Source organism: Primulina eburnea, chromosome 14, assembly GCF_022965805.1.
Source record: "Primulina eburnea isolate SZY01 chromosome 14, ASM2296580v1, whole genome shotgun sequence".
In the NCBI taxonomy this organism is placed as follows: Eukaryota; Viridiplantae; Streptophyta; class Magnoliopsida; order Lamiales; family Gesneriaceae; genus Primulina; species Primulina eburnea.
The window spans coordinates 31,415,939-31,429,194 of record NC_133114.1 but is presented as its reverse complement, the minus strand read 5'-3'; the positions used below and the strand labels follow the sequence as shown (position 1 = coordinate 31,429,194).

Sequence of the window (13,256 nt, the reverse complement as noted above, 5' to 3'; positions counted from 1 at the left end):
TCTTGTTCAATGAACGTGCATATGGCCATGAATTGGTAGCCAAGAGGTAACTCTAATATTTTCTTTGTGTGTTGCATATCACTTGGGTCACATTCCCCATACCCAAGCAGCCATTTGCATGCATTGCACTTCAGTTGGACCCCTTTCCCGCATACACGTTTATTTACTGTTCTTGCATGCGGTGATTCCGCCTTTGAGTTGTTGACTGTTGGTTTGGTGTTGTGGTTGTTGGGTGACGGATGTGGAACGAAGGTGGATTTGTACGGGGTGTTGTGTATTGGATGTTGGGAATGGGTTTTCTATTCGTTTTTAATCCACTTAACCCACTTCACTTCAATATTTTCAATCAAAACCATATGTTGGCTTAAAACTCCCCGCTCGCAATTATTTCCTCCCCTGGTTCCCTATCGAAACAAAATGAATCCAATATGATAAAAGTGGCCTACTGGCCAACTTCATTTGATCATAACCAACAGATATTTTCATTGGTGGCCCTAAGGCCTACTTCAAATCAAGTCTTACAATAGAGAACTAAACACATAAAAAAATGGCTAGTTAGCCTATTTTCATACCAAAGTCCGCTTCTGGGTCCTCTTGTGGCTCGCATAGCGCCCTTGTTCTTTTATGTTCTTCCTTTATTATTCGTTGTTCCGCTCGGTGAGCTCAACTACCCGCTCAGTGTGGTCTTTCTTGCCATATTCTAAGTGGCCTAAAGGCCTACTTCACGAGCCTGTCATTGCACATGCAATCAATCATTTATACGGTGGCTGTATAGCCTACCTTATCAATGATTCCTCGTAACATAAGAATAATAAAAACATCAATCAAATTTACGTAAAAGTGGCCATAAGGCCAACTCCCCACATACTTAACTTCCTTTCAAGTAGCACGAAAGCTACTGTAGCCCTGAAAGTGGCTATAGAGTCCACTTTGTTATCCATATTTCACAATATGTAAGTAATAAAGAACATAGGCATACCAAAGTAGCTCCAAAGGTCAACTCCCTGCTTAATATCAGCCTCTCTGTTTGCTTTTATTTCCTTACCTGACTCCCTAATGAAACAAGATACCTCCAAAATGATGAAAATGGTCTGCTGGACGATTTCATTTTATCAGTTTCTTTATTGAATCATAAACAATGGATATTTACATCAGTGGCCCCGAGGCTCACATCATATGACGTCTCGAAATAACGAACTACACGTATACAAAAGTGGCCAGTAAGCCTACTCTTATATTAAAGCAAAACTTCCATACTCTTCTGTTGTTTGCACAGTGTTCTCATTCTGCTCTTTTATTTCTTCATTCATCGTTGTTGCCTCGTTTGGTGAGCTTTAACTCCTCATTCTCCGGAACTCTTTCCAGCCATGTTTTGGTGGTATGAAATCTCATTCCATGTAATTTCCTTCCAACCAGAATGAAAGCTACTAAGAACTCGGATTTTAATTATTCGAAACAATGCCAAAGTGGCCTCAAATGCCAACTCCCCGCTGGATATTAGCCTTTCTGTTCTCTTTACTCACTCCCTTAACAAGCTGATCAAATCTTGCTTAATTCCTTCTTCCAGCAATGTGCTCACATATACCATATTAGGATCATCAAATTCTCTTAAGTTGATCTCTTCCAACGGGTCTTGCACTTCGTGTTGGCCATCTTCCATTTGAGATGGCGCCATCAACAATTCATCAACTTGGAGTTCATCCTCCTCGTATTCCTCTTCGTGGACAACCTCGGTTCCATAGGTGTCCCATGCTTCCTCTCCCACTACTTTGTCCAGTACTTGCTGCACATGCGCCTTCCATATAGAGGTTGCAGCTACCTCTCTTTCTTTCTGTTTCAAATCAACCATCAATCTCCTCAATCAGCGGCTGAATTATCGGCCTAGACGGCACGATAACAGTAGGTTTGAGGATTCTTTCCAACACCGAGCTTGGAGTTGGTGTTTGCATGTACAACGGATTTTCTTTCTTGCTGTTGCTACGAATTTTGATAGGCCCAAAATCCCCATTGTAATATCTGGCCTCCACTGCACTTGCACTTGTTTGAAAGGGCTGTCCATCCGCTTCTACGACCTCCACGTCATCCCCTTTCCAAAATAACAAAAGCTGGTGCATTGAGGATGGTATGCACTGGTTTGCATGGATCCAATCTCTGCCTAACAACGCTTGGAAGTTGGCGGAGGAGTTTACCACGAAAAATGCACATAAAGATGACATACTCCCCACAGTAACATCAGCGGGGAATACCCCAATGGTTTTGGTAGTTTCCCCTGTAAATGCAGCAACCGAAACTTCCGAAGGAATCAAGTCTTCTTCATTTTTGCCGAGACTTTTCAACATTCTTACCGGAAGAACATTCACAGCTGAGCCATTGTCAATCAAGACCCTAGACACTGGTTTCCCATTGACATGGGCCTTGATGTACAATGGCCTGATGTGCTTGGTCATGGCCGGTGTAGGCTTCTCAAGTATCACCTGTTGGGGCTTATTTGGGTGGCCCTGCTTGATAATCACTCTTGAACTCCCTTCAGGGAGTTTATTTGCATGCTCTTTCTTTTGCACTGATTCTTGGGACATCAACTCCCCATCGTCTTCTTCCATCATCTTAAATCTCTGAGGTAGTATCACTACTCCTGTGGCACAATCCACAGTGATGTGAAACTCTCCAACGTAAAAATTGATTGTTTTTTCTCTTTGATCGTCCTCCTCACTTAACAGATCGTCATCAGCGTCTACTAACTTATCCTCAGTAGCCGATCTTCCAAACTTGGATTTACTCCCCACCTGATCTCTGATGACTGGACTATCAATTGTGGGTTTTTTTCTCAATTTAGCTGACTCTTCTCTCCTTGCAATAGCTCTTTCTCTCAATAGCCGTCTCTTTTGAGTCCTAGTCGGTGGCCTAGGGAACGTTTTGTGTTGGGCCATCCTCCAAGACTCACTGAACTCCCCTCTAGCTGGAAGGACGTATCTGGGCCTTTCTCTCCTGCTCTCAATCATTTTTCCTTTTGATATTTCATCCACACGCCACTCTCTATCTTGGTCAGCTGACTTTTTGTTGATTTCCATCTGTCGCGGCTCTACTCCATATGTATCTCTCTTGTTCGAGTATCTTTGGTATTGATTGCAAGATGACTCCCCTCTGAACCCTTGATTCTCATGCACTGGTCTCTCGAAGAAATGTTGGTTCCTCGGCCGATAGGCCGCGGATTCACCAATATTTCTAGGGAAATGCTGTTGAACTGTTCTTACTCGATCAGTACTATTCCTTCCATTAGCTTCAAACAGTTGACCCTTTGGGATCCAACATTTCTTAATTATTAGGTCTTTCACTGCAAAGGATCGGCTTCTTTTCTCCTTGAGAAGATTCTTCAAATCTGTCACATTCACATGAACAGAAGCTACTGGGAGAAAAGAATCATCATCCACTGCCATGGAATCATGTTTGTTAGGGAACTTCAAGATTCCATGGTTAATTCTGTCCTGCAAAATATTTTTGAAAGCCCAACACAATTTAGTGGAATGATTATATGAGTCATGATACTTACAGTATTCTTGACTTTTCAAATCGTCTTTAGCAGGCATTTGATGATCGGGTGGAAAAGTGATGAATTTTTCTTTAACCAGAAAATCAAATATGTCGTCTGTCTTGGAAACATCAAATGTGTACTGCATGTCCTTAGGAGGTTGGGTGGTGCTCTTCCTATCTGACTCTGTGGATTTTCTCTTGAGTAAAGGGACTATGCACGAGCCGTTCGATCGAATCTCGGCCAGGGCAATCTCTTCTACCTCTTGGTAATAAGAGCTCACTGTTGTTTTCTTCTTAGCCGACTCCTCTGTCAATAGTTCCTCGTACTCCCCAACCTTTGCTGCAAGTTCAAAAAAATCTCTGAATTCCATACCTTGAAACTTCTTCTGGAGCTCAGAGTCTAGCCCCTTTTGGGCTATTTTGACAAACTCAGTCTCTGGCAGAAACACCTTGCACATGTTCTTTGTTTTCTTAAACCTATCAATGAACATATCAATTGTTTCTTCTTTCTTCTGAGACATCCTTGACAAATCAGCGATGCACACCTCATGCTCAGTTCGGTAAAACTGAGTATGGAATTTCTTCTCCATATCTCGCCAACTTAAGATTGAGTTTCGGGGAAGTGTGGCATACCACGAAAATGCTGTGCCAGTAAGGGTATTTGGGAACAATCTCAGCTTCAAATTAGTAAAGTTTTCCAAGTTTTCCAGCTCCCCACACCTTATAGTGAACCTTGCAATGTGTTCAAGGCTAGATTGACTATTTTCTCCAGAAAATAGGCTGAAATCTGGTACCTTGTAACCTTTGGGAAATGGATTGTTGACATCTACGTAGTCGGGGTATGGCTTGAGAAATTTTGGGCGGCCAATTTGTCTCAAGGCCGGCCCATATAGCTCTTGAATAGTTTCTCTCACCACATCATGATCGATCACTGCTGCATTTCTGTTGGGGAGCAGATGGTGTTAATAGTTTGCCCCCCGAGTCTGAGCCCCTGTACTGTAACCAGCATTCCATCCTTGAAAACTTCCATCAACTCCCTGATAACCCAAGTGTGGTATATCATCATACATTCTTGGTTGATACAAAGGATTAGTAATCGCATGGACTTGGTTAACAGGTTGTTTCGAACTCCCCACTCCATCTGTACGTGGATATGGCCGAACTCTTCCACCTAAAGTTTCCTCCCTGTTATGTGAAGGCGTGTACCTTTCTTCCTGTTGGTTTGGGGGTGCGAACTCTGGGCGGCGAGCATCGCCAGCCTTTGAATGTCCCACTCCCTGGTCGAGTTCAGTGAATTGATTACTTCCCTGGACTTGTTTGCTTCCTTGGTTCTCTTCTTTTTTATTTACATTCTGCTCTTTGTTGGCTGACTGGTTCGGTTTACCCAATACTGACTTTAAGCAATCAGACACAGCCTTGGACAATGCTTGTGATATTTCATCAATTTTCATCGCAATCAACTCTTCAACCAAACGGTTTGAAATATGAGCGTACACCTCTGGAACATTATTTGGATGCAAATCCAACTCCCTGGTCGGTTCTTCAGCAGCCGACTGTTCGGTCAGCGGAGCGTGAACCTCTTCCTTGCTTGGTTGAGACTCCCCATCTCCTGGATTGACGTTTTCTTTCCTTCTTGGCGGCATAGTGATGGTCCCACTGGGCGTGCCAAAAATATGTTTGCACAATATTTGGTGTTGCGGGCGTGCCAGGTGCGAAAATGCACCGATTTGTGTAAAATGATAAAAATCTAACTTCTAAAAATTCAAGCGACGTGAATTCTAAATTCGACCGTCAGTTATAGTCTTCTAAAACAAATGCAATGCCAAAATAAAGAAAACTATTGTGAATCGATGCAAATAAACCTCCGACATGATTTTGAATTTACAAAACTGTAGGAATTCATCAAAACTTGAAAATATAATAACTTGTGCTGAAATCTAAAATGAGAAGACGCTAGAAATATACTGAAAAGCTTGAAAAACTATTGCTTGAAAATTGTAAATTTAGCAGAGAGTTTTTTTGCAGATTTTTGTCTGTGTAGAGTTGTGTGTGTGTTGTTTGCCGATTCCTCCATTTTCTTTACTGTGCGGTGCGGTTCCTTCCAATCTCCCATGACTCACGATCTTTTCCCATTTTCTCCAACGATCTCCTTCTCTCTCCACGATCTCTTGGACGTTATCTGCTTATTTAAATACACTAATGGGCTTCTTCTTTTTCTCTATCAATTTAAATTTTTGGGCTTAGACAATTAGTTGGGCTCAATTTAATTTTTGGTGCAAACACCATTTTCACAAAAATCGAACCGATTAAATTTTGTTGATTCGACATTTTTCAAAACAGTAAAACAAATTTGAAAGACTAAAGCCAACGAGAATATAAAAGGCTCCACGTCCCACAGAAAATATATTATGGATATTACAAATATTTATTAGGCCTGTATAAAAAATTACTGTTATTTAAAAATATCCTAAATCATTTTTTTTTTTAAAATAAACACCATTGATTTAATTAACATATAATTTTAATTTTAAAATAAAAAACCGAAATTTCATACTTACCTTAACGAATTAATAATGCTCACTCTTACCTACCTGGAAATATAATCACTGTTGGTAAATATATGAAAGGAATTGATATTTATATTTCATATCGTGTTTATACTTTATGTATTAAAAAATATGTCAAATTTATTAGTGTGTGCAAATAACAAAAAATGAAATAAAAGTATCATCTCTTATGTATAAAAACCTGAAAATTCTTTGATTTTATACGAGTCTTTGTCCCTCTGCATGTACTATACTTTGTCTAACACTGAGAACAGAGAGGATATTGTCATATTCATGTACAAAAATTTGTGTGAGACGATCTCACAGGTCGTACTTGTGAGACGGATCTTTTATTTAGATCATCCATGAAAAAATATCATTTCTTAGAGACGTTCTTACATGAAACTCACTCATCTTCAAATACACACTTGAAATGATAAAGCCAAGATTTTTTGTCTACGATAAAATATACTGTCTCAGTCATTAGATCTTTTAAGATCGGAGAGTTGTTCAAAATCTGGACAACAAATTAATATTGCACAAACCTTATACATTTTCTTAGTCCTAAACATTTGTTTTACTAGAGATTTTGATTATATCTGGAGTTCCGGACGAAAAAAATCTAATTTGGTTGATTTATATCAAATTTTGGTTAGAGTTTTAGAAGTTTGACTTAATATTTGAAAATGGGACTTTAAGATTTGTATGAGAATTTAACATATATGGTGCTGATGGAATTAATTAATATTTTATTTCTAATGGGTGAAAAATACTGTAAAAGAAAAAAGGTGAACTGAACTTGGCCTGATTTTCCCTATCGGAGAAGCTTTGATTTCGCCGTCGGGAACGTCGAAAGGTTCAAACTTTCTGGGAATCAAAATAATTTGGACTTTTCTTTGCGGAGATGAAAATAATCATATTCTATATTCAAATCAAATGATTCATCATTCTTGCATATTCTTCTTCGACGCCGTCAAAACTCGACGATCATCCGGAATTCCATTTTGTAGGGTCCATATTGGTCATGATGGCGGCTAACGGTGGCGGAGACGGCAGCCGTGTGGGGCCACAATTCGATCTTCCGGAAGAGATACAATCGGTGCTGCCGACGGATCCGTTTGATCTGCTGGATTTGTCGCGCAAGATCACGTCGATGGCGATCGCGTCGCGGGTGACTAAGCTCGAAACTGAGGCGGATCGTCTTCAGCAGCAGCTTATCGACAAGGATCGGGCCATTTTGGTGCTTGAAGATAAAGTTTCCCAGCTCGAGACCGCATACCAGGAAATCGAATTGTGGTTAAAATTCCAGCGCGAAGAAAACGTATTCACTAGTTCAGACCGAAATTGGTTTTCAACTTTTTTTTGTCGAAGTTGTTTGTCATTCTCTAATTGGATTGCCAGATGAAGCTATTGAAGGAGAGAGATTCTTTGGCTTTCACTGCAAAGAAGCTGAGCCAGCACTTGGCCAAGGTAAGTAGTCTTGAGTACTTTTGTTGCTTTTTCATGTTAATTTTAGCAACTTACAGTAATGATGTGGCATCTGTTTGTTCCTTGATTTCATATGATTGATTTCAAGAATTAAATTCTTTAATTATATCTGACATATGTTCAAGATAAATAAAGTCTAAAATGCAATTCTATGGTTGGTTACATTGGTAATTGTAACTGTGAGATTTCCTAGAGTAGAACATAATATTTTTCTGCTCTTTCCTTCAAGTCCATTGTCCTGTCACGCATATACTTCACCGAATGCATAATTTCGAAAATATACTCACCTCAATGACTGGGGAACAAATCTTCTGCGACATTCGTGTTACACAGATTGTTACAGGAGTTTGCTTCCCCTATTTTAGCAACTTATGTGAAACCGTGAAAGTTAAAATCAGTATTTCAACGTTCTCTGAGAAGTTAATATTGTATGGACAAAATTTTCCAGTAGTGTTCTGTAAAATCAGAATGGATTTGGAATTGGAACTGAAGTTATTTAGACGTTCTAATTCCAAGACATTTTATGCTCTTCCTGGCTTATAATGATTTTAGCATGTTTGGATTTCATGTGTAGAGTTAGTACATTCAAGAGAATATCTGACCCCTGTCTTCTTACAGTTGCAGAATTTTAAGAGACAATTGGTGCAGTCACTAAATGATGATAGTTTTCCTGTACGTTTCTTTCACCATCCTTTTCCTATTCTTCCTAGCCACCAAGGATTATGTCGTCTTCTATGGGTTCAATATTAGATTTTGGAGAAGTTAACTAACCTATAATTGTTATCTCACCAGCAAACAGAAACTGTAGATATTGGCACTTACGAGCAAGCTGTCCCCAAGGCCTATCCAACTAATGGTAGTTTTGATTTTTTTTACCTTACGTTTATGTGGTCGGACTTTTTGGTGCACGGGGCTTATGTCCATTATGACCATGTTACAGTTTAGAAGTGCTACCCTCGTCTTTGTTTCATGTTTTCATGTGTACTTGTTGATTTCGGGGCTTATGGTTGCTTCTAGATGATGATTCGAATGGCTACACAAAATATCATTCTTTCGGGACATCTGATGACAGTGCAAGTATAAATGACATTGGTATGAGAACCTTTATATTTGTTGTTCTGATGTACATTTCCAAATTTGCCGTCCAAGGGATGATTTTGTTAATTTCTTCTGGTTCACAGCTGTTCAGCAGGCTGGGAAATTTTTTTCCGCAACACCAAATAAAACTCCTCGATTTACTCCTACTGGAACTCCAACTGTATTTTCTATTAACGCTTCCCCAAAAAGATACTCGGCTGCAAGCTCGCCTCAGAGAACCTCTGGCACAACTTCTCCTATAACTCAGGGATCGACTTCTCTTTCTTCGTGGTACCCATCAAGCCAGCAGTCATCAGGCACAAACTCTCCCACTTTAGGACACCCACTACCAGGTCTACTAATTATGCCCACAATATTAAATTTATTTTATTATATTTGACATTAGTGGATCATTCGCTTTGTGGTCGCTATCATATGGAAGTTTTAGTTGTTATGCTTATTGATTCAAGTGAGTCCATATGCTCTTTCTCTATGTTATCTGTTTTTAAAACTTTGTAGCTCGGCCTCCTCGAATTAACGGAAAGGAGCTATTTCGTCAAGCCAGGTGAGTTCAGTCTCAGTGACAGTACCATGACTGAATAAGCTTTCAAGGTGACTTTACCATATGGTTTCTGGCATTATATCGTAAAATGCAGGAATCGTTTATCGTTGGAGCAATTTAGTGCATTCCTAGCCAATGTAAAGGAATTAAATGCACAAAAGCAATCTCGCGAGGTGACACACGAAGTCGATAAAAACCATTGTGTATCTAATCTTAGGGGCCAATAAATATATTGTTCTCACCACATCGGTTTACTTTCAGGAGACCTTGAGGAAAGCAGAAGAGATTTTTGGAATGGATAATAAAGATCTTTATGCATTATTTCAAGGGCTACTTGGCCACAGCATCCACCAGAGCAACTAGTGGAGCCATTTTCGTGCTTCAGTTGTACTGTTTGGTGCAACCTTAAAATTATTAAAAGAAAGTTAATTGTATAATCTATTTTTACTACTTTTTATGATTCGTTTTTTTCCACATTTTCACTTTTCATGTAACAAAGTTCAAGAAATCCCACTTTTAACAATGTTGTAACAAAAATGTCATATCAGCACAAGCAAGGGTACTACGGCTACACAATTCCCTGATGTACACATGATTTATGGCCTTAATCAATTAGGACGGGAAGAAATTGCTGCAATTTTTTCCCTATTTTTTAATTATTAAGTTGTGATTTCTTTTATTTTTTCATAACCAATACATGTTTTTCACAATTAATACATGTGATTATTATTTTAGCTTGTTATAATCAATACAAACATTCTTCTTATTTTACCAGAAACAGACATACAGTCATATTTTGCGAATTACCCAAAAAGAAGTTGGAATTTAGTCCTTTCCGCAGCCATGTGAAGAAAAAAAGAAAGGTTTAGATCGTGTTTTGACAGATGAGATTGGATTGGCATCGCAATCGGACGGCAAAGAATTACATGTGCAGATGAAAAGATTGACAAATCCACGACCACCATATCTCTGCTGGCCCAACTATACTGAGGTAAATCGTACTATTCGAGAATAGTTTCAGGAATAGTTGTTTTTAAGAGCGAAAAAGAGGAAAAAGCGTTAAAATTCTATAATAATTTTATGCCTTGAAAATCTACTATCGGCTCAACATGAATCTCTTGGCAACATGCACGAACATGAAATTGCTCCCACATGAAACCAATCGAAAAAAGAAAATTTGACAGTCAATTCAAGATATGATTCCTGTCCGGCTTAGCTTTCAAGATTTTGTATTGCTCAAGATATATTTTTCATCCAGCCATCCAGGCCTGTGCGAGGTGGGATATAAGTAAACATGGAATAAGTAAATATGTTTACAAAATAAGCATACAAATTTGACAATGGTACAAAAGCTTGTTATCATGAGTAACAGTTGCATTTTTTTAATCATATTTATTTACCTTTCTACGCGATTTTGATCCTCTATGTTGTCTAATTTCGGTCTTAATCATGTATATTTCAATTTTTACAATTTTAGTCATTTTTTTAATTGAGAGTGATGATATAACACTGCATATTTGCATAACATCAGTACTACGTCGGAAAAATTATTAAAATTGCAAAAAAAGAAAAAGATAGCAACTAACGACTTAAATTTGACAGCTCATAATAATGAATTCGCAAAAAATTAAATATATAGAACAAAAAATATAGTTTTCCTAAATTTTAATATAAACTCTATTTTATATGTAAACTTTTTTACATCCCACGTCGCAAATAATTTCTCGCCCAAATTATAAAGTTCTTTACACTCATTGGATCACGACCCATTAAAACACATCGGATCATTTCTCAGAATTCCAATTATTCATTTCATCGTAAAATAACGTTTTTACAAACGTCTTTAATTCAACAACACGATTAATTTAAAGTAGGAAATAGCTTATTCTTTGATGTGATTATGGGACGAGCTAGGGCATCCGTACATCAATCACAATATTTAGGCATGCTTTATTGGGGAAACTAGGCGTACAAAGAGATTATGCCTTGTGCGTGAAGATGTAATATTAAGATTATTCTATGTTATATTTGAAGTATTTTTCTTTTTATAATATGATTGTATGTTAGTTTTTGTATCATCAATATATATGTCAATTTTTTTTTTTAAAAAAATTGATATCCACACGATTTAATAGTATTAAAATAAGAGGAGAAATAATCTTGATGCAACATAGACTAAACTAAAACACTGGATTCTATTCCGTGATTTAGATCAGCACAAAATATGCCACCTTGGTTTTTTTTTTCCACTTCATTTGTTTCTTTAATTTGCATTAACTCGAATTAGAACATGACAAGATTAACATAAAATTACGTAGATTTAGGGTCGAATTATTTCATGAGTGAGTCTCATGTGAGACCGTCTCACGGGTCATAATCCGTGAGACGGGTCAACTCTACCCATATTCACAATAAAAAATAATACTCTTAGCATAAAAAGTAAGGGAAGTTATTTAAAAATCCCCAATCATAATATTTCTTTGCATTCACTCCCTACCCACAAAATTGTGGTACTATTTCATACAAAATGTGGTACACTTCATGTGGAAATGTGGTACACTTCATGTGGAAATGTGGTACTAAAAAAGTACCTAGGGACTGAAAACAAAGAAAAAAGGCGGCTGGGGACTGAAGCCAAATTTCCCGTAAAAAGTAATATTTTTTCATGGGTGACCCAAATAAGAGATCCGTCTCACAAATACGACCCGTGAGACCGTCTCACACAAGTTTTTGCCTTATTTCATAAAATGATTAAAGAGCCAATTAGTTTTCTTTTTAGATCCTATTTTTTGCAGAATTATAAAATGAATTACACACGTGCAATATGAGTAGTGGTCATGCATGGAGTTGCACCTCCATATCTAGTATATAGGCTAAAAACGTTGTCTTTCAGAAATACGGTGATAATTTGTACTTGTCGTAAGCGTATAATTTTTCTATGCACGTACATATTTTTTTGTATGTAAAATATTTAGATATTACATTAAAATCAATCAATATTTTTCCGAATTGCTCTTGGTTTACTAGGAGATAAATCATAGTTTATTTCATTTTCAAACAGAATGAATATTATATATTAATTTTTTTAGTCATTATATTGTACTCACTGAAATTTAAAGCAGGCCACTTTAAAGAGTTAGAGAAAAGTGAGCACATGATCAGGTCCTCCATAGTAGTCTATTCGCGTCAAAGGCCACTCTTCATTTTTCTTTTTCTTTTTTTCCTAATTCAAATACTTTAGTATATATATCGAATGGAGTGATTAATAAAATCTGCAAACTAATATGCAACTTTTTAAAATTCAGTTTTGTTTGTTTCTTTTATTTTTTTCCCAGATTTTGCGTTAGCATCAAATCTTGAAGCTGATATTATGATGATTTTAATTTTTAAAAAATGATTATGATATCTTGATCAATAAATAAAAAAATATCTCTGGACATTCCTACCTCCGATAATTTTGAAAAAAGAAATATCATTAAATAGTGATGATTTTTTTTTTTTTTTTTTTTTATCATCGTTAAAAACTTAATGTTACTATAACTTATTCACCAAGAAACATTTCCGGCTTTTCATTTTTATTTTCAGAGACTGACCACTTATGATTTTTCTCATTTCTTTTCGATCTATAGATTTAATCATTTATCTGAAATCATCATCTTTTGTAAAACAATCCTGAACATTAGCAAATTATCATTTTTGCCTCCAAATCTCAATTTTTGAGGTTCGACTTCCCATGAATGTCGGGGACTTGAGATATTTCAATCACGTGCTAACTCGTAAAACTCATCCATACTTACCTGATTTATTCTTTAAAATTCGATGATTTATGAAAGGTGATTAATAATCAAATTTTAATAATACTCTTTCCAACTAAGAAAAATTACATTAATACCAATAATTTAACATGTTATTTAGTACACTTTATATGATTTTATTCTTATCCCTCGATTATTTAATCAATTTATGAATTTAAATAATAAATAATATTATTCAATAATTTTGGTGAAATAAAATAACTTTCATGTAAATAAATAATAATTTAAATTCTTCAATAA

The 13,256-nt window shown here is 36.9% G+C and overlaps 1 protein-coding gene across 1 annotated transcript; it reads left to right on the top strand.

Annotated features, from left to right (window-relative positions):
* The first annotated feature begins 6,629 nt into the window (after positions 1-6,629).
* Positions 6,630-9,699, top strand: LOC140812459 (uncharacterized protein At4g15545-like). Its single transcript, XM_073170725.1, has 10 exons — positions 6,630-6,930; positions 7,085-7,395; positions 7,476-7,544; positions 8,181-8,234; positions 8,355-8,418; positions 8,580-8,654; positions 8,744-8,992; positions 9,159-9,204; positions 9,296-9,374; positions 9,463-9,699. Exons 2-10 carry the CDS (start codon positions 7,099-7,101, stop codon positions 9,562-9,564), a joined length of 1,035 nt encoding a protein of 344 aa, XP_073026826.1. The 5' UTR covers positions 6,630-6,930; positions 7,085-7,098; the 3' UTR covers positions 9,565-9,699.
* Positions 9,700-13,256: the final 3,557 nt, after the last annotated feature.

What these genes read in the sequence shown, in the direction of transcription:
- LOC140812459 (XM_073170725.1), top strand. Translation starts at nt 7,099, where the DNA reads ATGATGGCGGCTAACGGTGGCGGAGACGGCAGCCGTGTGGGGCCACAA. An exon ending in TAAATGATGATAGTTTTCCT is followed by an intron (nt 8,235 to 8,354) that starts GTACGTTTCTTT and finishes TTATCTCACCAG; the next exon opens with CAAACAGAAACTGTAGATAT. An exon ending in CAAGGCCTATCCAACTAATG is followed by an intron (nt 8,419 to 8,579) that starts GTAGTTTTGATT and finishes GGTTGCTTCTAG; the next exon opens with ATGATGATTCGAATGGCTAC.